The sequence below is a fragment of the Colias croceus genome, chromosome 29 (assembly GCF_905220415.1).
Source record: "Colias croceus chromosome 29, ilColCroc2.1".
Taxonomy (NCBI): Eukaryota; Metazoa; Arthropoda; class Insecta; order Lepidoptera; family Pieridae; genus Colias; species Colias croceus.
The window spans coordinates 633,220-660,139 of NC_059565.1; the positions used below are offsets into that span (position 1 = coordinate 633,220).

At 33.9% G+C, this 26,920-nt stretch overlaps 2 protein-coding genes across 2 annotated transcripts in view; one reads left to right on the forward strand and one right to left on the reverse strand.

The window, feature by feature from the left end:
• Positions 1-2,932, forward strand: part of LOC123704306 — a 142,032-nt gene extending 139,100 nt beyond the window's left edge. The window contains exon 16 of the mRNA XM_045652630.1: positions 32-2,932. Coding sequence (XP_045508586.1) covers positions 32-129 — 98 coding nt within the window. The 3' untranslated portion in view covers positions 130-2,932. The remainder of the gene's footprint in view (positions 1-31) is intronic.
• Positions 2,933-6,054: 3,122 nt separating this feature from the next.
• Positions 6,055-26,920, reverse strand: part of LOC123704293 (putative fatty acyl-CoA reductase CG5065) — a 48,413-nt gene continuing 27,547 nt past the window's right edge. Inside the window, exons 2-12 of the mRNA XM_045652607.1 lie at positions 20,159-20,378; positions 19,260-19,376; positions 18,715-18,837; positions 18,045-18,170; positions 16,907-17,060; positions 15,892-15,993; positions 14,288-14,480; positions 13,737-13,843; positions 12,778-12,910; positions 11,672-11,929; positions 6,055-10,988 (exon numbers count right to left, since the gene is read on the reverse strand). Coding sequence (XP_045508563.1) covers positions 10,814-10,988; positions 11,672-11,929; positions 12,778-12,910; positions 13,737-13,843; positions 14,288-14,480; positions 15,892-15,993; positions 16,907-17,060; positions 18,045-18,170; positions 18,715-18,837; positions 19,260-19,376; positions 20,159-20,260 — 1,590 coding nt within the window. The 5' untranslated portion in view covers positions 20,261-20,378 and the 3' untranslated portion in view covers positions 6,055-10,813. The remainder of the gene's footprint in view (positions 10,989-11,671; positions 11,930-12,777; positions 12,911-13,736; positions 13,844-14,287; positions 14,481-15,891; positions 15,994-16,906; positions 17,061-18,044; positions 18,171-18,714; positions 18,838-19,259; positions 19,377-20,158; positions 20,379-26,920) is intronic.

Here is a 26,920-nt window from a genome sequence, read left to right on the forward strand (position 1 = left end):
AATTTTTAATAAATTTGTAATAATTTCACAGGCACATGCGAACAAAGCAGCAAGTACAACAGCGTCGCTCACAAGATGGCGCCGGCGGCCATCTTGCTGACGTCACTAGTGCTGGCCTGCGTCAGATGATACTCTTGCAACGTGTAGATCAGTGTGGGGGTTTGGCTGTGTGTTGGTTGTTTTAATTATTACTTTTTATAATTTGGAATTTGTGGTCTGAATTATGGTAGGTTTTGATGGAAGAAAATTATTGGGTTGAACAATTATTTTTTTTTGGTGCAGTTTTCAAAGATGGTGTAGTATTTCAAAAAGAGTGGTTTTGTTCGAAAAAAACAAAAATTACAACAAATATTAAAATGTTGCTCTGGTTAATTAAAAAAAATTAAAAATGTTTTTTGCACTACCAACCCCAGTATGTTATTTTCATTATTTTTTTAATAAATATAATTTGCATAAAATAACCATATACACAGCTAAACCTAACCTAATTATATATAAAATAGCGCATTTAAAATTAGTGTTGCTTTATTGTGATAAAAACTTTTGGCGGGAATAATTTTCAAATGTTGCCAGCTTTATAATGGCAGCTAGTTTATACGTTATTTATTATCTGTAAAGTAATTTTTTGGGTTTGATTTTAATGTGGGCGTTTTAAAAAACGAGCGGTTGAGACGCAGCGTTTATTTTTACGGGCAGCTTGGTCTTGGCAGCTAGTAACATTTTTTATGTTATTTTTTTATCGTACATTTTGTGATAAAAATACTTTGTCTTATTGCTTATATATTTATTAAATTTAGAAAATTTTTGTGTCACCTTAAAGTTTTTTGTATTTTAAAATTTTGTTTATTTAAAATACCTTGTGTATAATTTTTTATTTAAATGACAAACGATTGTATTTTATCTATTGAAAAAAAACGCCGCGTTCAAAACGCTCGTGTTTAAAACGCCTGTGTATTTAAATTTTGTATGTATGGACAGTGTTTCCTATATATATTATTAGTACGGACGGACGAATGTAAATATAGTAAAATATGACTTTTTATAAAATTATCTGGCTTTGCGATATTTGAAAAAAAAAAAACGAAATGTCAACGCAATTATTTGCCACTTTTTCGTGTTAAAAATGTCCATTTTAGTTTTGTCTAATACGAAATTTTTTTTATTTTTTTTTTGTATTAGGGTTGTCACAAAACCCAGCAGCTGTTCATTTTAAAGATACGCTCAATAATTAACGAAATAAAAACATTTTTATAAACTAGGGACAAATATATTATAGATATAAAACGCTTTTAATTGTATGCTAACACTAAGTATAGATAGATTAAAATATAAACAGCTCTGCCTTTATTTGTCGATTTTTTTGGTATATTTTGCAAATTCGACTGTAAAAAATATATAAATATAAATAATCCAGTAAATGCACAAATTTATTCATTCATTCATTCGAAACATACCAGTTAATGTAAAAATATAGGAAAAATATGGAATTTGCGAAATGTACCGAATTTATATTATTTTTTTCAAAATAAAAACGAGGGAACAACCATTTTGTACATCTTAAAATGTTATTCTTCGTAATTATTGTCTTGTTTTTAACGTCTATAAACCAGTGAACTGTTTTTGATAGTGTTTATTAATATTGTACATTCAGTATTTCTTTTTGACTCAATTGTATTGATACAAATAAAACTGATGTTTTGTATTAAATTTTTTTGTAGGGCTGCCAATAAGTTACACTTATTTTATAAGCGATCAAATAATTTGTTTATATAATTATTTGCATTCAAATGAAAAAGAATGTATCATATTAATCTAAAATTCAATATAATATTTTTATATATAATTGGTAGCCCTAACTTCAAGTGAGGTAACTTTATTATGATTTTTTTTATAAAAACATCCATATTTTTATGTTTGACAGCTTATTTTTTTAATTAACGGCGGGCTACAGATAATCAAACATTATTACAATAAAAAAATTAAATAATTTCTCATTTATCAAAGCTACTTGCTAACATAAATCCTGACCAATAGTAGTATTTAATATAATTGCTCATATAATAGTTTGGAGTTTTATTTGTGATATGAAATACTTTAAGAATTAAAAAATGTACATACTAGAAGAGAAGTTCCTCATGAGTTTTCTAACTTTTTATTTGTTATCTGTATTACGTTTAATAGTTTAAGAATTATCGATGCTTGCCTAAAATATTTCTAAAAGTACCTATATTTAAAAACGTAGCCGAGATGACTATTGTAAATAAATAGCTGATTAATTAATTCATATAATATATAATTTTGTAATCGTAACACATTTTTTAAAGTACAGGACATTATGGAGATAATAATAATATGTAGTTATGTCGAATTGAGAATATAACGGATAACGATGGAATAAAAAAAACGCAAAAGATTGTTTTTTAATTTAAATTTATAATTAAGATGTTGATGCACAATATAAGTAATACACTGTAGTATTTAAGTGTGGCAACGCAGTGACACAAGCGTTTGACAGACTTTAAGATTGCGACTGAAGGACTTGTTTCCATGGTTATGAATAAATTATTAAAAAAAAAGCGTTTGACAGCTCACGTCAAGTTTGACATTGACAGTTGACAGCTGACAGCTCGTGTCACTGGGTTGCCAGTGCCTTTGTTTTATTTATTATCGAGAAAAATAAAAAATAAGCGAACCCACAATGTGAATAAATGCACTAAATTGTATGTAAAAACTGTATTACTGTATTGGGAATGTTGTTTCGCTTGTAAATATTTTTGGGTTTCGGCTGTAAACGAGTTTTTTTGGGCTAAAGTCGGTTGTTTTTTTTTTGTCATTTTTTGAGTATTTCTTACGATCGCCATGAGATACGATTTGTAACTATTAATGTAAGCCTATCATTATATTTTGATTACTGAAATATATTTGAAAATCATTTGGTGTGTTTTATTTATTTCCCTACTAGCAACCCACCCTGGGGACTATTCCAACACATATTTTCACGTACATATTTTTTCAAGAAAATCCATACTAATATTATAATTAATGCGAAAGTAACTCTGTCTGTCTGTTACTCAATCTACTGAACCAATTTTCATGAAATTTGGTATGGAGATATTTTGATACCCGAGAAAGGACATAGGCTACTTTTTTCCCGGGAAAATGACGCTATCCCGGAAATCCCACGGGAACAGGAACTATGCGGGTTTTTCTTTGACTGCGCGGGCGAAGCCGCGGGCGCAAACCTAGTGTATAATAAAATCACGTCAAGAAATTATCTTTGACCCTTTTGGGTACAATACATTAATCAATCTATCTAACACTAATACTCTACATAGTACAAAAAATTCTCTGTCCCTTTGTATGCTTAAATCTTTAAAACTACGCAACGGATTTTGATGGGGTTTTTTTAATAGATAGAGTGATTCAAGAGGAAGGTTTTAGTATATAATTTATTAGGTTTTAGATAAAGCGGGCGGAAAGCTAGTAATTATTAATATTGGTTACAAAAAGACCAAGTCAGAAAAAACAATGATAAAGAACTTTGAAACACTTAAAATGTATGACGTATCTCTGCGGCAATGTAGCTGCATTATTAGAGATCTTAATCATGTCAATCAACTTTGTCTTAATTAAACTTAATTTTAAGTCGAATTACAATATTGAAATGGAGATGAAAATAAAAAATACACGTTAACAAAAACATATTCATGCTGCACATATCTCAAACGTGTATTTATTCAATTAGACTTCTTCTAAAAGTACCTACTTTTGTAACGGCATGACATAGTTTTACATAGCTACATTACATTTATAAAGAAATTAGTGTACCTAATTTATTGTTGATTACCCTAGAGGTATATTTTAAATGTAGGTAGTTACGAATTAAAACACATAGATATCAACAACCATTTATTCACAGCATTACGCACACAATGTCTTAAAAAAATCAAAACGACGAACTCTGTCCCTAGATCGCTATTTGTATAAAAAAATTAGAATCTTTAAGAGCTAGCGCGCAAGAGCTACTTTTGTCTCCGCAACTACATAATATTTTGTCTCTCCCATCAACTGTATGGGGAGTTGCGTCGCTACGTGCGCGCACTTTCTTACTAGCCCATAGAGTTGATGGGAGAGACTCAATAGTGAACGAGACAAAAGTTACTCTTACGCGCTAGCTCTAAAAATACACAACGAATGCGGTTTTCTAATAAATCAAGATCAGTATACTGTATAAGTATTAAGTAGGTATATAATTTATTAAGTTTTAGACAAAGCCGGCAAAGCCGCGCGCGGAAAGCCTATAATAATCTAAAGAAAGTAATAGTTCAAAAAATTCAAATATTTACCAATCTGTCGTAACAATACAATAATTCATTAAAAATATTCAGGATTTTTCCAGCAAAACCCATTTTTAATAGACTAAATTTATTACAAAATTGGTCTCATTCTATTATCACGCCCGTGTAGGTCGACCTATGTTCGGATCTTCTACTACATGATTGTAACGAATACAACTTCTGTAAAATAATGTAATTCAACTCTCGTGCAACCCATTACGCTGTCACTGATAAAGCCACCGTTAATGTTATTGTTCAATCTGACACTATAACTAAATTATGGTATGGTGCAACCAAGCCTTATTATTTCTCCCTCTATCACGTCACAATTTTGTGATTTTTTTGTGTGTAGAGATAGTTATTATTAGGTACGAGGCTAGAGAGACTCTTTTTCACATTTCATTTGCAAAGATCCATTTTGATGCGTAAACAAAACCATATTTTATAAATTCCGATAGATGGCGCTGTACGTTTTTTCATACAATACATCATAACAAACTTTCTCAGTACCTATACTGTACTAGAGGTCCGCCCCGGCTTCGCCCGTGGTACATATTTCGCAATAAAAGGTAGCCTAGTCCTTTTTCGGGTATCAAAATATCTCCATACCAAATTTCATGCAAATTGGTTCAGTAGTTTAGGCGTGATTGAGTAACAGACAGACAGACAGAGATACTTTCGCATTTATAATATTAGTATGGATTATTTTACATTTCTTCTTGTAGCTTTTGTATTAGTAGATATTTAGGAAGATTATGACTGACTTTCCAAGTGTGAGGGGATCGAACCCAAACCTTATATTGCAAGCTCAAAATCAACTATTTTACTTGGAGTACCGTTCGATAAATGTCTGTGGCAATTAAAGAGAAATGAACTTTTGCGTGCTTATTTTGGTGAATCCATTTAAAATTCACCAGTGAAAAGCTGTTTTATATCTAGGTAATAGGCATACCATTTTTTATGTTTTTTTTTTGTCTGTCTAAGAAACGTGTAACCATTATTTCCAATTTAAGTTTTTGTTGTTATATTTATTTATTATTTAATGAATGTCACTGAAACTTACCACGGTGACTGCTTTTGATACTCAGAACCAAGTTTATGTAATTGTTAATTTCGAGCATGTAAAATGTAACTAAGTACATAGGTACATATTATTTCTTTTTTATTGATGTAATGTAATTTTATTAGCCTAGTAGGTGATCAGCCTATTGTGGTAGGTATATTGCGACTTTCTTATTAACCACCACCGGAAATCGAACCCAGGACTTTTGGTATTTTTGACATTTGTATGCTTTACATTTCTTCTGTGCGTTTGTTTGTGATTGAGTTCCTCCTAAACGACTAGACCGATTTTAATGAAATTTTTTATGGGTCTTAGGATGGATTCGGGCATGTTTCTGATTTACAATCTGCACGCAAGCAATGTCGCAGGCATAAATTAGTAGGTATTTGAAATTCTCGTGGTCAGAAACGCCTGGACCGATTTTTATGAAATTTTATGTTGATAGATCTGAGATAAATGACTGCAAGATCTTTTGTTGAATCAGCTAGAGCATGTATAAAATAGCAGTAAAAGTTCTTTCAAGGTTACCTGGATGATATTAAGGGCGCCTTTACACTCACCATATTTCTTCGTTAATTATTATGTGTTCTTGAAATGGATTTGTCGAGTTTTTTACAAAAAAAATATTTAGGAAATTCAATAAAACATCAAAAAAACTTTACATTGTTTTTATTTTAATATATGGAATAATCATTAACCCCATGTATATGACGTCCTATCACCAAATCGCGTTGTTTCTTACACACAATCTGTCTCGTTCTAGCTAGAGCACTGGCGTATCTCTCTCTCGCTCGCACACTATTACGATCCATCATTTTTGTCACGATTTACAATCTAATTGAATTTGTTAGTTTGTATCTAAATATGACGATAATTTTAAACTAAACACTATTTACGTATTATTATAATATATTATTTTTCTTACATAAAGCTGCACATTTATTATGTCACGAACAAAATTTCGATCCAATTTTGTTTTGATTAAACAAAAATATACATAAAGATAACAAACATATTATATATACATATTTATTATTATGTCACCAATGTCTAGCTAAACCGAGAGACAGACATTCAAACATTGAGCGTTTACCAACCAGCACTAATATTATTAACATTCCACCAAGATTTACGGATTTACAACTAAAAGTTGTTCTAAGCGAAATAATTTAAGCACTCATACGGTTTGAGACGAACGTCGTTTCAGAACCGACTAACTATAATTTCCTAAACGATAGATATTTTACATAATATGGATCACAATTCACAATACATTATTATTAACCTTTGCTAGCTCTGACATAAAAAAAAACACAATTCGGCAGTACATAAAACATCTGTGCCTACATATTTTGTTATCTGTAGAGTGTAGTTACACTTTTCAAAATGGCGCCAAACGACGTCCGTCCAAAAACGTCAACACACACGCATATTACATTCTACGGCGAAATACGAAAAAAAAAATAAACAAAATTTTGCATATTTATATTATATTTGGATTTAACTTTAACTAAATTCTATATACACAATAATCGAATATTGAAAACATAATAAATACAAAAGCATCGAACGCAAAACGTTTTTACAAGCGCAACTATTAAATAAGGAAGGAGGGTTTTCAAAATTTACATATAATTATATACTTACAAAGCGAGAAAACAATATTGTTCGCAAACTCGCTTCCGTTCAGGAATCAAAATGTTATTAATCTAGCACATTGCCCTACGCAAAAATTATTTATACCGAGCCATGTTTCAATTGACCGACATTTGTATTACATTGTAAATGTCGCAGGCATATTGTGTAATTACGCCGTTTATAAACGAACCAGGCCCTTTATAAACTGCGTCGTCCGTTTGAACACACTGGAAATTGTATAGTATGACGAGAATTCGTAATTATAATTTTTCATAGTTAGGTTAGATTAGTTTTATTTTAAAACTACTAATAATTTGTCCGCTCGCAATTGGCTTATTGGCACTTAGTACATTTGGAATAAGTGAATTCTCTACGAAATGTTAAGTGTGTTTAAACGAACCATGTCGTTTATAAACGTAATTATAATCGTAACAACGTCGTTTATAAGCGCAACTGTATAATTTGCCTACGACATATTTAGCGAGTGACATGAGTTTAAACTATCGATGATCGACAAAGGATCGGAAAGGACAAGGATCTTATCACACAAGAGGCTCATTATAACTTTTAGATACATAAATTAAACCCTCTCAATATTGGTCATCTAATATTTAAACCCACTCTTAGCTTTAGCTTACGGTCACAACTTAAAAATAAAAATTACGCGTAAGCCAAGCTTATTAAAAAAATGCATGTAATACAAATGTGTCAATAAATACAAGGCTCTATCACATGGCTCTACGTACAACGAAATAACACCAGCCATAATACGCGTAGAACTTATAATTACATAACACTGGACATCGGAATCGTTTTCTCAATATCGATTAGACCATTCATAAATCGATTCTCTACATTACTGGCAGCATCAGATTTGAGTGCGTAATCGGTAAAATCGATACCAAAAATCGATTCTATTCGAATAAACTGTGATCGAACGAGAAAGCTAAGATGCGACTGACTTAACTTAAGAGAAGAATGCTATTCAACATTTTGTATAAACTTAGGCATTACTTAACAATATAACTTATAGTATGTATATTGCGTGGGTATTTTACATAGTCAATAATTAGAAATTAAAACTAATTTTAGGTCTTTAGTTAGGGTCGTGAACTAATACTTTTATATCCGTGTAAATTAGTCATTTTAATATGTTATTAGCTGCGATCCATTGGAATATTGTCATTAAAACACGCTTTCCTGATTACATTTTCCTCTAAATATGATTCGAGTATTTACTTCTTCAAGAATTTTTTTCACATGATATCACCCAATAGATCGCAGCTTTACAAAACGTCATGAACGCAAACTGTATGAAAATACCATTCTTTATGTTTTTACATTATATTTAAAGTATTTTCAACACATATTGCACATGATTTCAAAAAGCTTCACAGCGTGTACAATTCACGTTTATTTTTATTCATTACAATTTGCCAAAGTATCAAGTGCATCATAATAAATACAACCAGTGAAAATAACAGTCTGTTAATTAACAATTATTATAATAAAAATGGGATAATTTACTATAGGGTTAATTATAAAAGGAAGCATTTGAAATCGGGAAGTATACTTTAGTCTTCGTAATACGTCACTCAACATGAGTTTTCGCGTTGAGGTGACATGAGTTTTATAACTCATGTGCCAAGAGCCAAGCTCGTAGTATTAACTCATACGCACCGACGTTTTAGGTTACACTATTTTTGGAAGCTTGTTGATAATAAAATGACTTGTAAATAATTTGCTATATTATATTATTTATTTATATAATGTATAACTGGCGTTTACGTACGTTACGGATTCAACGATTACATTAATTAATATTATTTATACTTTTAAATACGTTTAGAATTAATCTGTTGGTACGGGTTACAACTATTTAAAGATATTCAGTTGGTGTTATAGTTAGTCATAGTAAACAATAGAAAACGACCGGGCAGTCGACTATATTGTAGTCTTTCAAATAATTTTTATCCATCAAAATAAACTTCGTCACAATCACGAAAAAATCATCAATTAGAAAATATCTAAGTAAATCGAATTTGCAAAATATTTAATTCGCTAATCTCTATATTATTTAACAATTGCTAATTATCAAAAATTTGTCTTAAAGAGATAATTTTTTTTAAATTGTGTTTCATAACTTTGAGCTTTCAGTTTTCGAATGGCAAAATAATTTTTAAAAAATTGAAACGTTCTAATCGCGATAATATTATCAAAAGAATTGTCTATAATTCATTCTCTATGATTCGTTCACTCTACGATTTCTAGCGTTTAAAAAACTTTCACTAACTTTTTAATTTATTACCTAGAAGCTATTTTCGACAAAATAGCAAGCCTAGTGAGACGCCAACATTTAAAAATGGCGTCATAATTTACTGAAGGCAATTTTCAAACCAACGTCCTATACATATTCGTAGTCGTACGAAAAATTCACCAATTTCAACGATTTTTTGTATGTATAGTTTTATTTAAACTAAGTACAATAAATAATATTTTTAAATAAATAAGGATTCTTATGGAGTAAGGAGGTTTTAAAAATACCCACAATTTTTTTAATCTCTGGATAACTTAAGCTGATAAACAAATTCAGATTTACTACAAAAATAGTCCTGTTGTTTGGAAAAAGAAACAAATTGGAAGCACAGTGTTGTCAATATTTAATTGATTTCAAAAAGATTTATTTGCATTAGCTTACAAGTGTTAGAATTTTATTAACTAGTAGTTCTTAATTACATTGTAAGCGGTGTCATTCTATTTGGCAAAACAGCCTAACAACACAACCATCTAAACAAAATGGCTGATCAAACATTTTTGTAGTAAAACTGTTACAATAATTTAAACATGGCCAACGACAGTATTGATTTTCGACAATATTTTCAAGTGAAACTTCTTTAGGCGCATAGTAAAATTTCAAGGTCACGTTATGGCAATACCGTCACGTAATGGAGTAAGGCTACGATTTTCGATCTTCGAATGTTGCCAAAGAAGTTTCACTTCTGACACGTCTGCTCGTCACACACGCTCGTTTTTTACATAGCAACATTACATTAAAAAAAACAACAACAAGCAACGTTCGCTCAATGTATGTATATGGCAGTACTGAAACGCTTTGACGTTTCAAACGTCAATGTCAACGTCAAACCATCGCCGCCATGTTGGAATCGATTTAACATACAGAACTTAGACATAAATTTCAATGAATAAATATTGTATTGAGCTGTTAGAGAGACAAAACGAAACCATTCGGGTACAACGTTACAATTACAATTATTCAACAAAACGGCTGTAGCTCGGGAAGAGAAACATCAATGGAATTGACGTCAAAACATTATTATTGCCATAAAAACATTCGCAGCGATGTGGAACGTCGAGTTCGAGGCGCGCGTGACTGACTCCGGCGAACGTAAGCGTATTACATTAATTAGGGGAATCCGATCGAATATCGCAACGATCGTTCTACCGTCGATCCTTTTAGCGACAACAAGAACCGTACAGTCTCTGAACCAACCGACCGACACACGCGAACAGTGTAACAAACGAAAAAAACAAGCTTTACGAATCGATATCGAAACCAGCGACGCACGAATCGACATCCAAACAAGCGTCGCACGAATCGACATCCAAACAAGGGTCGTACGAATCGACATCGCAACGAGCGTCGTACGAAACGAACCGACAAACATTTGTACTGTCAACACTCTCACCTATCCACCGTCGCGTCGCGCGGTCGGTCCCGCGGCGGTATATAATCGCCGGCATGTAGGAGCGCGGCTCAGTCGCGCGGCAGTAGGCGCGCGAGGCGGTCGAGCCGCACGAGCCGCGCGAGCCGCCACAACGCGGCGCACACGCGCGCCCACACCGCACGGAGCGCGCGCGAGCGCCGGAACAGGAAGCGCCACGCGAGCAGCGCCAGCGTCACCTGCACCAGCGTGTGCACTATGTGCAGCCTGCAAGGAAGGAGTTCATTAGTATATTATGTGAAAAGCAAGACGAAAAAAACGTGTGTCACTCGGGGACTCCCGCGGTAAAGCTATTGCATGCTTTCAAGCCAAACCTCCGCCCGTCGGAGTGGGGAACGTGAGGATTTTTCGTTACGGAATTTCTCGATTCGGTCCCCGCGCTCAATGCCCGCGATAGAAACTATGCAATAGCTTCATAATGTTACGTTTTGTATAAATAAAGTTATTATGTAACTACCCCATTTCATTTTATTGACTTAATTTTGCAAACAAATTGACGAATCGATTAAAATAATAAAAAAGAAAATTCGTATTTTAATCAACTACCCACACATACGCATACTACACTCTACTACGCACACACATATATCTCTCTCCTTTCAAATGCACACTTTACATACACACACAGCCATATACAGCCCTCCCCCTCCCCATACCTACCTTCTCAAAACACGCCTACTCTTCGGCAATGTATCCGGACTCTCCTTAAACAAGAAGCACCGCATCCCGAGCACATAGGACTCAATATACTTGTCCCAGTCTATAGCGCTGACGTCGAAGTCGAACGCACTCACACACACCTCCCCTATACACCCACGAATACGCTCACTCAAACACACTTTCCCCTCCCCCTTTTTCCCCTATTTCCCCGCCTTTTTTCCCATACCTACCTTCTCAAAACACGCCTACTCTTCGGCAACGTATCCGGGCTCTCCTTAAACAAGAAGCACCGTATCCCGAGCACATAGGACTCGATATACTTGTCCCAATCTATAGCGCTGACGTCGAAGTCAAATGCTTCTCGATCGCGCGGTGCGAGCGAAGCGCACAGTTCCCGCACGTTGCCGTCCGCGAACGCCCATTGGCGGGTCGTGAAGTATTCGAGACAGGCTGAGGCTTTTTCCAACTTGTTTTGCACGCGAATCATGCTGGAATTGGGGAGGAAAGAAAAATTATAAGAATGTGGTATTCGAGGCAAGCTGAGGTCGAACTTGTTCTAAGATAGATGACAAGAATAAACGCACACACATTAATAATGGGTATAAAGCAAAATAACCAAACTTCTATTAGATGGTACGTGTAATATTCAAGACCAAATCTAAAAAGTAAAATATATATTTTTTAGTTTAAGATTGAAATTCACTATGTCACAAAAACAGCTTTCTTTTTTTCCCGTGATAAGTATTACCAAGTCAAGTAGTAGAAGAATGGTAATTTTGCTTGATATCCCAACGATTAAAGATGTAGTTCAAGTGTTTAAATGTAAAGTATAGGGAATGCGTAGTAAAACGTAGTACACTCTATTGTCATGTGTCTGTATGTTATCATTCATAGGTTGCTGGTTCAAATCCGGCTCGAAGGACCAGAATGTACGGGCTACGTATGTGTGTGCACAGGCGATTATTTCGTAACTATTGCAGATATAAAAAAAAACTTTAAATTGACATTGAAAATACTTAAATTACTTCTTGTTTACGTAATTTTTGTGATGCACGTAGAGTTTATAATATTCAGATGGAAAATGAAATGAATATTTATTTTTGTATGAAAATAAAATCTAACAAGTTATCAAAAGTCGCAGAACAAATATTGTTACTTATGATGTTAGCTATCTTGTCCTGCGAGGTTGCTGGCGTTTTACAAGTAACCCTGTATATGTGCAGTGTATATGTGTGTGTGTATATATGTACATGTGCAGTGTATATGTGTGTGTATATATGTATATGTGCAGTGTATATACATATATGTGTGTGTGTGTGTCAGTGCGCACACTCACGTGGGCTTCCTGCCGGCGGCGGTGGCGAGCGCGTCGAGCGCGGCGGCGGGCGCGCGGTGCTGCAGCAGCGACAGCACCGAGTGCTTCAGCCGGTTGCTCGTTATGTCGCCGTCCGGGTACCAGAATAGGTCGCCTGAACGTTAAATAATGTCATTGTAGGATGGTGTTCAACTTGAACTTTGACTTTGGCTTTAATTTTGACTTTAACTTTTACCGTGACGATTAAAAACACAGAATAGGTCGCCTGGTTGTTGAAACGAGCATTGTAGCATGACATTCAACCTCAACTTTGGCTTTGATTTTTAATTTTAACTTTGACTTTAACTTTGAGTATTATCATCAACGGATCCCGTGTCGTCCGGGTACCAGAATAGGTCGCCTGAACGTTAAATAATGTCATTGTAGTAGTGTTCAACTTTAACTTTGATTTTAATTTTAACTTTGACTTTAACTTTGCGTGATATAATCAGTGTGGCGGTTAAAAACACTTTATATCCAAAAATTCTTTCGGTGTTAGATAGCCCATTCATCGAGGAAGGCTATAGGCTATATCATCACGCTAAGACCAAAAGAAGAGGAGCCACGGGTGAAACCACGGAGCGCAACTAGTTATTTATAAATAGATGGAATTACTTTTATTAAAAATATTTTACAATTAGAAAACTCAAAACTTTTTCAATTAACAGAAACTAAGTTTTTGCTCAACCCAAGCAATGTCAGGATGAGCAACTAGTCTATATACATATATAAAACTCAAAGATGACTGATATAGTGATCTATCAACGCACAGCCCAAACCACTGGACGTATCGGGCTGAAATTTAGCATGCAGGTAGATGTTAGGACGGAGGCGTCCCCTAAGAAAGGATTTCCCGAAATTCTTGCGGGAACGGGGAAAAACGGGGATGCACGTACAAAGTCGTGGGCGGAATCTAGTATACAATAAAACAAATCACTCACTGAAGGGATGTTTTCTCATATATTTGAAGCAGGTCCGTACAAAATGACTCCACGTGATCGGATTCTGTTGGCCCGTGCAACAGTTGTAAACTACTACGCCTTCACCTCTGGAAAATACATGAAAATAAGTTAAATATTGGTTATTTTTATGACCAAAATACTGTTTGAAATGATTTATTATTTCAAAAATAATATGTACAATAAAGGTACATGTCAAAAATCAAAACGAGGCCGGGTTGAATAAGTAATATATTATTGAAATTGACCACAATAAGAATATACTCTGATTCTATTTACATCACAAAAACTGTAATAAAGTGAGGGTACTTAAGTCGAAGATCGTCTGAAAATTTTTTTTACACTTAATTTCTTCAAACATTTCATCTTTAAATTTAAAACTACATATTTTTACCATCTTTATTTCTATACCATAAGATACATGGCCCATGGCATAGGAAAGGTTGGTTGATCTATGGCGCGTGGTAAATAAATAGATAATCTGATTTATACATATTATTAAACCCATATCCCTATCATATTTTCAAACTCACCGCTTCAAATGCGTCCGCCACGCGCAGACAATCATCAAATTGATGACAGTATCGACCGGCACGAGGTCTGCGACACGAGAGCCCGAGCCGAGCATGGTCCGGAAGAGCCCTTTGCCCACGGCGGCTATGATGCCGTTGGGGCCGTTCCAGTTGTCCACCCAGCCCTTGACGGGCTCCTTGAGGGAGGACAGCACTGGAAACCGGTTTGGAATAATTTTAATTATTTGTATAGAAATATATATTTAGAAATTAAAAATTTTAACGGATTTTAAACGCGATTTATCTTTACTAATATTATAAAGCTAAAGGGTTTGTTTGTTTGGTTGTTTGAACGCGCTTATCTCAGGGACAGGAACTACTGGTCCGATTTGAAAAATTCTTTCTGTGTTCTATATAGCCCATTTATCGAGGAAGACTGTTTTTATTTTATTCTTATTCTTTTGTTCAAGGTTGTTAAGAATACATAACATAAGTCTTCCTAATTAAAATGATACTCAAGCATAATTAACAACAACAAGAAAATTAGACCAAATAATAGGTAAAATTTTACGTTTTAAAGTTTACGGACTGAAGTTTGAATAAAGCTGGTGTAAAAAAAGTGTATGGTAACCCTATGAAACTTTACTTTAAAAACTTCTACATCTCATACAAATTACAAAAAGGTATAATTATGTGCGTCACTTTACCTCCCGTCACTTTAACTTGCGTCACTTTAACTCCCGTCACTTTACCTCCCGTCACTTTAACATTCGTCACTTTACCTCCTGTCACTTTAACTCCCGCCACTTTCACTCGCGTCACTTTAACTCCCGTCACATTAACTTGCGTCACTTTACCTCCCGTCACTTTAGCTTCCGTCACTTAACCTCCCGTCACTGCACCTCCCGTCACTATACCTCCCGTCACATTAACTCGCATCACATTAACTCGCGTCACTATAACTCCCGCCACTTTAACTCGCATCACTTTTGTCATTCGTTATTTTAAACTACAATTAAAGTTTCCCTTTATTATCTATAAGTATCAGGAAATTCCTTTAAAAAAACTAAAGTCGAACAACATCCAAATCACAAGCAACATCAGTGTCCAATTCTACGTACTTCAACAAAGAATAATATCGTAATGACAGGATCAAGCTAAACACGCGTGTAGTTCCGAGCTTATAGCTCGTCACTGAAATAGTTGAAAGTCAAAGAAAATAATAGTGGGTTCAAGTATCGTCTATGATTGGCCAGAAACAATACAAAAGAATTCAAGCGCGCGCCCATAAAGGCAATAATTATTCTCGGAATAACTTAATGAGTTGACTACCTGATAATTTCTAATTTGAATGTTGTACGCCAATTTAACATTTTTTAAATACTTTATACCACATAATTATACCTTTTTGTAATTTGTATGAGATGTAGAAGTTTTTAAAATAAAGTTTCACAGGGTTACCATACACATTTTTTTTACACCAGCTTTGTTCAAACTTCAGTCCGTAAACTTTAAAACGTAAAATTTTACCTATTTTTTGATCTAATTTTCTTGTTCCTTTACTTTCCCTCCACTTTCACTTTACATTTACACTTTCACTACACTTACACTTTGCATGTACTCACCAATAGACGGCCTCACGATCGCCACAGGCAGGTTACCGCACTCGCGTATCAACATGTCCTCCGCTAACGCTTTCGTGAACGTGTACGTGTTCGGTCTGTCACCTGAAATATAGGATAAATACTGTTATTTTTAGTGCATTTAAACCCCTAGTAATCATAGATATGTCTCTTAAGGGCTGATTTTTCAATCCTTCGTTAAAACTTATTCACCGAATAACGTATTAAACTACCATTTCAAAAATGTATTCTAATTGTCCGTATTTGACAGTTTACAGGTGACATTTTAAAATGTTCGTGTAATACTATATTGGAAGGATAAATTTTAACCAAGGATTGAAAAATCGGCTCTAAATGAAATTCATTGAGTGAATTGAAAGAGCATGCGATGTCATTTATTTTTCGTACAATTAATTTTAATATATACTTAAGTAATAATAGTTCTATGACTTTTTAAAAATGATAAGGACAAGAAAGGGAAGGAAGGATAGGTAAGTAAATAAAAATAATAAAAATAAATATATTTAAATGTAAAAAAAACATAGACCATCTATATCTTTTTTTCTGTGCTTGTTTATGTTTGTATCTGCAACATTTTCTGAATCTATTTGTATGTTTGTGTCTATTTCTGTAGATGTTTCTATATATCTGTATAAGTTTCTATGCCTGCATCTGTCAATATCTGTGTCTATTTGCGTCTCATACTGTTTATCTCTATATCTGTTTCTATTTCTGTGTCTATATCTATCTCTGTGTGTGTGTGTGTGTGTGTGTGTGTCTGTAGACTGTAAGGCCGCGTATCCACCTGCAAGAAAACTTCCGCGAGAAATGTCCGACAGTCTGTCTGACAGCAACTTGCAAGTCTACTTGCAGGTGGAAACGCGGAATTAGACTTGCAAGTTGCTGTCGGACAGACTGTCGGACATTTCTCGCGGAAGTTTTCTTGCAGGTGGACAGGCGGCCTAAAATCTGTGTGTGTGTGTGTGTGTGTGTGTGTGTGTGTATGTCTGTGACTCACCAACAAGATCCGGCGTGATCCTATCGACCAGTTCATCAGGTAGGGTCTGCACCAACGTGACCACGTGCTCGGGGTGCGCGGGGGGAGGGTACACCATCTCCTCGACGGACTCCTTCTCGCAGTTGCAGTACGCTGTCGATACGTGGACTAACGCCTGTGGGGAGACATGATAGAGGATAAGAAACGAACGTCAAAATAACGTACCTAAATGAAATTATCTTGTAACTAGCGGTCCGCTCCGGCTTCGTCCGTGGTACATATTTCGCAATAAAAGGTAGTCGCTTTCTCAGGGTCTAAAGATTGTCTGTGCCAAATTTCATCAAAATCGGTTCAGAGGTTTAAGCGGGAAAGCGTATCAGACAGACAGACAGAGTTACATTTAAATTTATAATATTAGTAGGGATTATTGAACATATACTTACATACGTAGGTATGTTACGCTCAAACACCGATATTTTTTTCTCTATGAATCTAAGGACCCTGGTAAATGTGACGGAGCGCAGCACATTCAAAATCAAATATGTAACAACAATTTATTCTCGAGGAGCATCGAAGCATCACATGAAATAAGAAGCGCGCTGCGCTTTTGAATATTATTTTAATGAGGACTTTTTTGACGATTTTCGCGATTTTGATCCATTTAAAATTTTCCCTGGCATGACAAAAACACTCGATTTCAGATCCTGCCCCATTATATATACAGGGTGTCCCACTGTTGGTATACTAAGCTCAAAGGAGGTTATAGTTTTGCATACGCTGAGTACGTAAAAAATTCTTATAAAATTCCAGACACATTTTTTTTAAATACTTAGATGAATTCTAAAAACTCTATGTGTACACCCACAACAAGCAACCGAACTTTGCCACTAGCGTCGTGAGCTATCGTTTAAGATTATGTTTTCATAGACAAAATGCTCACATTAGAGAAGCGGTATATGCCGGCTGCGCGAAGCTAGAGAAGAAAACATGAATGTTCAGGAAAAATTTAGCAAAAAAATTTTGACGTAATTTTGTTGTTTAAGTATTTTTTACGTGATCAGTGTATGCAAAACTACAAGTCCCTTCGCGCTTAGTATACCAATAGTGGGACACCCTGTATATATATATTTTTTTGACCACAATAATTTCCCAGACTCACCTCCAGCGCCAGCATGCGGTGGCAGAGCTGCACGAGCTGCTGCGTGCCGAGCATGTTGATGGTGACCGACAGCTTTAGCTTCTCGTCGAATTTCACTGTGGCTGCCGAGTGGAATACTATGGACACCTGCAAATTTTGAATCACACAGTTTCTAAAAAATAACTTTAGTTTTGACGTGACAACGTCTCATAATTCGATAAAGCCGGCAGCACATCGTTGAACACGCACACGAAAAAACATGACTATTGCGGCGTTACCTCGCTCTGAGGCGTTCCATGTAAGGCTTGAAGTGCGAAAGAGAGCGCGGAATGAGCGACAAAGAAGCACAATCGTTGTCACGTTCAACGATCGTCAGTAAACCGATTTTACAGACAACCAATTTTTTTTTAATTTGATTTTAATTTCAAGTAACCCGTAGGTTGCTTGGTATAGATCGCTTTAAATGATGAGGCAGCTTTAGTGGCTCAATTGTGTATTTTCGATTTTTAGGTAATTTTTTGATAAACGTTAAAGAAAGTAGAAAGTAGGTATTAATTAATTATTATTGTTCACATAAAAAATAATTATTTGCGATATCCAGTAATATTTTCGAATTAATCGCATAAAAAAAAAACATTAAAAAAAACTTTATTTATAAATATTTTACTACTATGTAACTTAAACTACATACCTCCCGACACAACATATCCTGGTCAGCATTACTGATTCCCAGTTGAGGCTCAGTGATGTCACCAACGATTGGCACTATTTTGTTCAGCTCGTGCGGTCGATCTCTTCTTAACGTTTCGAATAACTGTAACATAAATATGATTATTATTTAAGTTTTTAATTAAGAAAATTATTTTTAAATCAAAAGAAACAATGCTTAGGTATAATATGTGACTAGCATCTTCACCCGGGAAAAAAATGTCATAATATAATCCGTAAAGATGTTGTTTTTAATTAATGAAAAGGATCGAGTTGTTTTCGAGTTAAACTGTAACAAACAAACAAAACGATGGTCCCGTACCTGACCATAGTCTGTATTACGGGTACCGATGTCCTTCCATTTATACAAAATTTTTACAAAAAATATTTCTCTTTATAATATACTGAATACTGATATTATAAGGAGAAATATATTTTTTTGTATAGATTGACACAACAAGTGACATTCTAGAGCTAATTTTGAACGAATTGCCTAGGCAAATAATTAACAATTGTGCCACAACTTACCGGTGACTGTGTGAGTTCGCTGAGCCGTGACGTAACATCTTGCCCCTTCTTCGGCCGCATAAGTAGATATATATTTTTGATTTTTGGACAACTTCGTAGTAATTTTTCTACTAATACCTGAAAAATGTTAAAACAACCATTAAATAACACATAAGTAGGTATGTATTTGTTCCTTAAACTTATCTTTCTATGATATATTGTAAGGACGCATTTAAAAATCTGTCAAAAATAAGTATTTTTCGATTAGTGTTACGAGAAAACGATACAAGATAATTAAGTACTAGTAGCCCGATATTGAATCGTCATAAGTAATATTAATTATTATAGAAATAAAAATATTATTTGCCACTGACTCAGAAAGCAGTAGCTTGCATCTTGTGTAATTTATTAGCTGTAAATAAATAAACAAAAACGGCGCGGCAACGTTGAGTCAGCCGCTTGTCGTGCGGCGCAGCAATGTCGCGTCAACCGCTAGTTATGCGTTCGATAGAAGCAGCGCGGCAACGTCGCATCAGCTGCTCGTCATACGTTCATCGTTTGGAGCGGCAAATTAAAATCATGCGTTAGATCAGCAGAGCGGCAACGCTACGTCATCTGTTTATCGTGCGAAACGACAACGTCGCGTCAAACGCTCGTCGTGCGACGTGGCACGGCACGGTAGCGTATTACATCTATACTACTTAAATATTATAAAGCTAAAGAGTTTGTTTGTTTGAACGCGCTAATCTCAGGAACTACTGGTCCGATTTGAAATTTTTTTCTGTGTTAGATAGCCCATTTATCGATGAAGACTATAGGCTATAATATCATCACGTTAAGACTAATAGGAGCAAAGCAAGGCGGGTAAAACCGCGGGGCACAGCTAGTATACAAAAATATATATATAAAAATTAACTCACTTTTCCCATAAACCCCGTGCCGCCAGTAACAAAAATCGATTTCTCCGCGTAAAAATCGGCAACCGGAACGTAGTCTCGCTGGAAGTGTAGACATGACGCCATCTTATGTATCTTCTCGTGTACGTATCAATCGATGCTGGGTGGCATGTACGGTGCGTGTGCGTTCGGCGTACGTGTGGAATGCGTTGCGTCAATTTATTTCATGGTTAGGATCTCCCATCTGTAACAAGGGAAATAATAATTAAATAAGCTTCTTAGACAATAATACAATTAGAGTGTATGTTCTAATAATAATTTACTAAGTAAATGCATATGAACACGGTACGTTTATAACCAAAATAGTATTTTTTTACAATTTTTCTCTTTCTGTCTGATGTTCCAGTTAATCTCTGGAACGCCTGGACCGATTTTGACGGGACGTTACAGAGCCCACGCCTAGATATATTGAATCATCAATATAGATAATTAAAATTTACCACCGCGACCGTTTCAAAGCGCTGATTGTGATTTGAAATAAACCCATAAAATGATTATTTTGTCTGATCCTTGATAAGTGTACAAAGTTTGAATTAAATCTGTCCGTTTAAAGTGGGTCAAAGTCGAGTCTAAAGGAGTCGGTTATATTTACATACAAATATTATAATATACAGGCGAAGCTAAATGAATTTAATCAGAAATTGTTTATCAAGTAATTGACATCATATTATATTTATAATCGATATTAATCATCACACTTCAGTGTTGCATTATGACAATATAAATTATCTACACTAATATTATAAAGAGGAAAACTTTGTTTGTTTGATTGTAATGAATAGGCTCATAAAATTCTATCAACTATGATTTTTATTTATTTATTTATTTATTTATTATTATAGAATTTCCAACAAAGGACACAGTTCACGTTTATTACATCTTATTAAAATACATAATCTACTGTACCTTTAATTACAGGAAATTACAGCGTTCAATGTTCATTACAATTCAACTACAATTTGTCATTTTATTAAAAAATATTAGGTATATAACAATAATAATTAAAGAGCCATTATATAAATCAAACAAGCATTACTATTACAGATTTTAAATTCAATAATATGTAAATTTGCTGAAAAATAATATAATATAAATTTAAATTAATTTTTATAATATAATAATAATCTAAAATTTTAATGTAATAATATTTTAAATGTCAAAGTGCTTGAATATTCCAATTAAATTCATTACAATTCATTACAATTCAATTTTTATTTTTGTAAGATTAACATAGATTTTAATTTTCTATGACTAATTTATGAGTCAAACAGATATCTCAAAAAGATTAAAATGTACATATTGAGTATTGACGAATTTCATTTCAGATAATTTAGATAATATTTGACAAAAGATATGTATGTATGACTAAGCAGATATTAAACGTTCGATTTACGAAAAATATCAAAAATTCAACGAATCGTAATCAATGTGTTTCGTAATCAATGAGTTTCTTGCCGATTCTTCTCCATAGATAGGTACTGCTTTCCGAATCGGTGGTAAATGTTAAAAATACTTATGTAATGACGATTCGAAAGTGCTACTAAATAGTAGTCTAATTGAATAAATGAATGTTTGAGTTTGAGTTTGAGTTTGTGTGTCCTAAATACCTAAACAGCTAGACAAGTTTGAATGAATTACAATTAATAATACAGTTAAAAAATAAAACACGAATACCACTCATGAATTTTTTGTATTGACACCGTCTAGATCAGTGTACGAAGTCAAAAACTCAACAAATTATAATTTATTGAGTTTAAGACAACGTGGGCAAAGCCGCGGACGTAAAGCTAGTTACTTAAATTAGTACCTACATGTTATATTAAAAAATAGCCTGCACACGCGCACTAAGTTATAATATCTAATTGTTATATATATTTACATACACAAGTTCCGGTTTTAATCTTGATATTATTTTCGTCAAAAACCGATAAAATAATCGTGGACTTTTAAACTTTTAAATTTTATAATACATTATCGATTGATGCGATATCTTGGCCTAATTATGAATGTATGCAACATTACAAATTACAATGTACATAGGTAATATATCGAAATTGAATTTATTAAACTGATTTTTAAAACCTTTTTATAATTAACTAAACTTTCGGGCTGTCTAAAACTTAACAAATTATACCTCTAATATACTAAAACCATCGTCTTGAACGACTCTTCATTATATATCAAAACCGCATTAAAATCTGTAGCGTGGTTTTAAAGACAAACATTGACTTTTGCACGCCTCATTCATAAGCGAAGCGTTGAGGTAGGTACTACTGTCACTTCGCGCAAAACATCTGATTTTTCAAACTTAAAATGTCTTTATGTATCATACATTGCACTTGTAAGATAATACATACACACACATATTAAGAAAAAACACTATTTTTAACATTCATGATATTTTTGATGTCATTTTTGTTATTTAAACTAGTTAAAAAACAGTTTAAAAAAGTTCTGTCTTGGACGTCCGTGTGTCTGTATGTGCGGAGGATTTTCTTGCGACCGAAATACTTTACTAATCGAGTCTTTTTTTTTTCTCTTACGCTTGAGTATGCTCAGGAATAGAACCCTTTCATTTTTCAGGGTCTGATTCGATGTGGTTTAATTGTTATTAAATAAACAAAAAAAAATATCGATTGTTCTCCATAATTTTAGTATATCTATACATATATATATTCTTTATTTTTTTATTTTTTATATTTATAGTGTACTCAAAATTCACCATTATAAACTCGATTCTTTATACTATAAGCCAAGGTTTAAAAAAATAAGTTGGTAGTCAGTCCCTTAAACCTGCGCAGTTTCACATCTAGGTGGGGCCACAAGAAAAATAACTCAATTATTACGGTACCGCTTTCTTTACTTTTCCAACTGTTTTATTTTATTTCTTTTTTATATTTATAGTATACTCTTTATAAATAATCAATTTTATTGTAAAGGATGCGATTGAGGCGTGCACTTTTGGATTTTCCAAACTATTTTATATACTACTAGGGGTCCGCCCCGGCTTCGCCCGTGGTCCATATTTCGCAATAAAAGGTAGCCTATGTCCTTTCTCGGGTATCAAAATATCTCCATACCAAATTTCATGCAAATTGGTTTAGTAGTTTAGGCGTGATTGAGTAACAGACAGACAGACAGAGTTACTTTCGCATTTATAATATTAGTAGGGATGTAGTGATTATCTACCTACTTTATAATATAAAACTGAAGAATTTGTTTGAAAGCAACTAATCTCAGGAAATTAAATAAATAATTTTTAAGAAAATTCTTTCACTTTTAGGAAATGAAAAACAAATATGAATTATCCTATAAAAATTGTTACAGTAATTATTGATATCCCTTACATCCGTTTTTGTATAGCAAACATATACTAAACACTGTATTAAATATAAAAATATATTATGTCACAGAAATCTGGTAAACGAAATTTCAAAAGACTACTAAATTTAATTTTTAACCAAGATATTCAATACAAGGGCACTAAACTTGCCAGGGCACTAAACTTGCCAAATAGAAGAAGGGGTCTGGGACGTCCCCCCGCCACTTGGTGGTCTACCATATCAAAAGACTTGCGAGAGAGCCCAATTGAATAAACAGACAACCCAGAATAGACCATCCTGGTGCATGAGAACGAGGAGAGCCGACCCCAAATAAAGAGATAAGGCAAAGGAAGAAGAAGATATTCAATACAATAAACTTCAAAACAATAAAATATTTTTATTATAAATATAATTAAAGTGACATAAATATTAAATTTTAAATTAATGATTTCTTACATATCATACGACCGCCTCCTTGATACAGTGGTTGAGCGTGAGCGTTACGCGTGAGCGTAATACCGAGGGGTCTTGGGTATTCCCGGTGGAGACGAATAAAAAAATGGCTCGGTCTGGTAGGACACAGAAGGCACCTACTTGTCCCTAAAGAAAATCGATCAGTGAAACAGATGTATAATGCATATGCCCCTTACCCCACTAGGGGACATGGGACTTCACTTTTAACATGAGAAGTTGTTGAACGATTCATGCTATGTTTTTTTTACAATACATAAAAAAATAGTACTCACGAGTAATTTAGGTAAAGTCCAAAATAATTATTATTTAATATGTATATAGTTCCCTCAATATTGTCAACTGCACTTCAAAGAAAGGCACATCGAACTATTTTATGGACATTTTGATATCATTCGATAAAAATTGATTAGGCGTTGATATTGGTTGACATTTACTTACATAACCTATATCTGGGTTGATTTTGTTTTTTATTTGGAAGAAGTTTGAGGTGGTATGGTTTTGGCATTTATTGTTTGAAAATTGGGATGTATGTTAATTTTTTTAGTTAATAGACTTCGAGCAATATTTTGATTTTAAATGGAGATAAATAATAATGAAGTTCTTTGTTATGTTCAAATTAAGTATTATTACCTATTGTGCTTTGAATTTTGAATAGTATTATTTGTGGATATCTATTTGTTTATGGTACCATGCGTTGTTTGCGAATATAAAAATGAAATAAAACAGTAGGTATACTTAATTACCAAAATATCTATGCGCTAGCTGAAGCTAATTTTTAAGCCTTAACTTATTAAAAATTATCTCTTAAAATCATATTATGTTTCCGTAGTTTTAATAAGATTTCCGAAAAATAAACCGGGAACCCATCCAAAAGACGACCGCGCGCAAAGCTGCTTAACCTCGGAATCTCTGAAATTGGATAGTACCTATTAAAATAACGCAATCCCATCCCACATGTGCTATAATCTCATATTATTTATATTAGGATATGACATTGTTTCATCCCACCTTATATTAGACTGTATTAAAATGGAGGATTGCTTTATTTCTGAAACAAAAACGCTTCTCTAATGAATTTCTGACATGAAAATGTCTGACAGGGCTGCAGATATAGAAACTATATTTATCTTACAGAAAAGAGCCATTCGCTCTATATATAATTTACGTGCTCGGGACTCACTAAGAGATCTCTTTAAGAATACTGGTATACTTACTGTACCATCACAGTATATATTTAATTTAATATTTTGCATGTACATAAAAACGCCGATTTACACACAAGAGTAGGAGATAGACACTGTTATGGCACAAGGAACAGAAATAGAATTGAAATGCCATTTTTCCGATTAGCAAAAGTTAAAAATTCATTTATGGGTCAAGGTATACGCTTTTACAATAGAATCCCTCACAATATTAAAGAGTTTAGTAGTTCTAAATTTAAAACTTTTATAAAAAATGTACTAGTTCAGAGAGCGTACTACAGTATTCAGGAATATATGGACGATAAAGACCCATGGAGGGTTGTCGCGTAAAAACCACAGGACAGTTCTTTGGCATATTACGATATATTATGTAGTTAGATATAGGTAAGTTACATATTATGTAATATCGACATGATTTTGAAAGAGCAACTATGGAGTTTCTTGCCGATTCTTCTCCATAGATACTGCTTTCCGAATCGGTGGTAAATTTTAAAAATAATTATTTAATGACGATTAGGACAGAACAATGTGGAGAAAGAGTGTTGGTTGTGCCGACCCCAAATAAGCGGGATGAGGCAAGGGAGATGATGATGATGATGAATTATGTAATGACGATTCGAAAGTGCTACTAAATAGTAGTCTAATTGAATAAATGAATGTTTGAGTTTGAGTTTGTAAGATGAACGAGGGCTGGGCTTAGGCTTAAATATTGTATTGACTTATGAATTTTTGTTATAATAATCCATACTAATATTATAAATACGATAGTAACTCTTTCCGTCTGTCTGTTGCTCAACCAATTTGCATGAAATTTGTTATAGAGATATTTTGATACCCGAGAAAGGACATAGGCTACTTTTTACCCCGGGAAATAGGATAGGTTTTATCCCGGAAATTGCGGTTTTATCACGGGAACGGGAACTTTGCGGGTTTTTCTTTGACTGCGCGGGCGAAGCTGCGGGTGGAAAGCTAGTATTAGATAAAAAAAACGAATTTCCGAACCAAATATTCGACCGAATTATTTGGTTTGTAAAAATTTATAATAGCTAAGTAAGTACTTTGTGTCTGCTTTTTTATCTGACTTCCAAAATAAATATAAACTTACCTAGTGTAAAAATATCTAATTATTTTGCAAAAACTTAACCACCCTCAAATGATCAGAACTGGACAAAATTGAAACGGGACTCCGGACTATTGAAAGGCACTAGTATAGCCCTCGATAAATGGGCTATCTAACAGTGAAATAGGTAATTTTTCAATTCCAGTGGTTCCTGAGATTAGCGCGTTCAAACTAACAAACTCTACAGCTTTATATTATTAGGTGTATATTATTAACAAAAAGCGTGATAACAAACTTGCACTTGCAACATTTACAAATACAGACAAAAATGCTCATAAAATAAAAGCTACTGGGCCTATCCGAATAAAATTTTTATGGGACCAATTCGACACCATACCGCATCGAACAAAAAAAGAATCACGTAAATCGGTTCAGAAACCTCGGAGTAATCGGTGTAAATATATAAAATAAACATACCGGCCGAATTGATAACCTCCTTCTTTTTTTTGAAGTCGGTTAAAAAGATTAATTTCGGCAAGTAAGCGTGTAATTATATTGTACTGTTTTTGTGTAAGTCTAATAAACATGCATCCTTACAATTTTTGTTATGTTACAGTAGGAAAAAATTGTTTGTTTGATACGATTTAATATTGACTGAAAATTACTG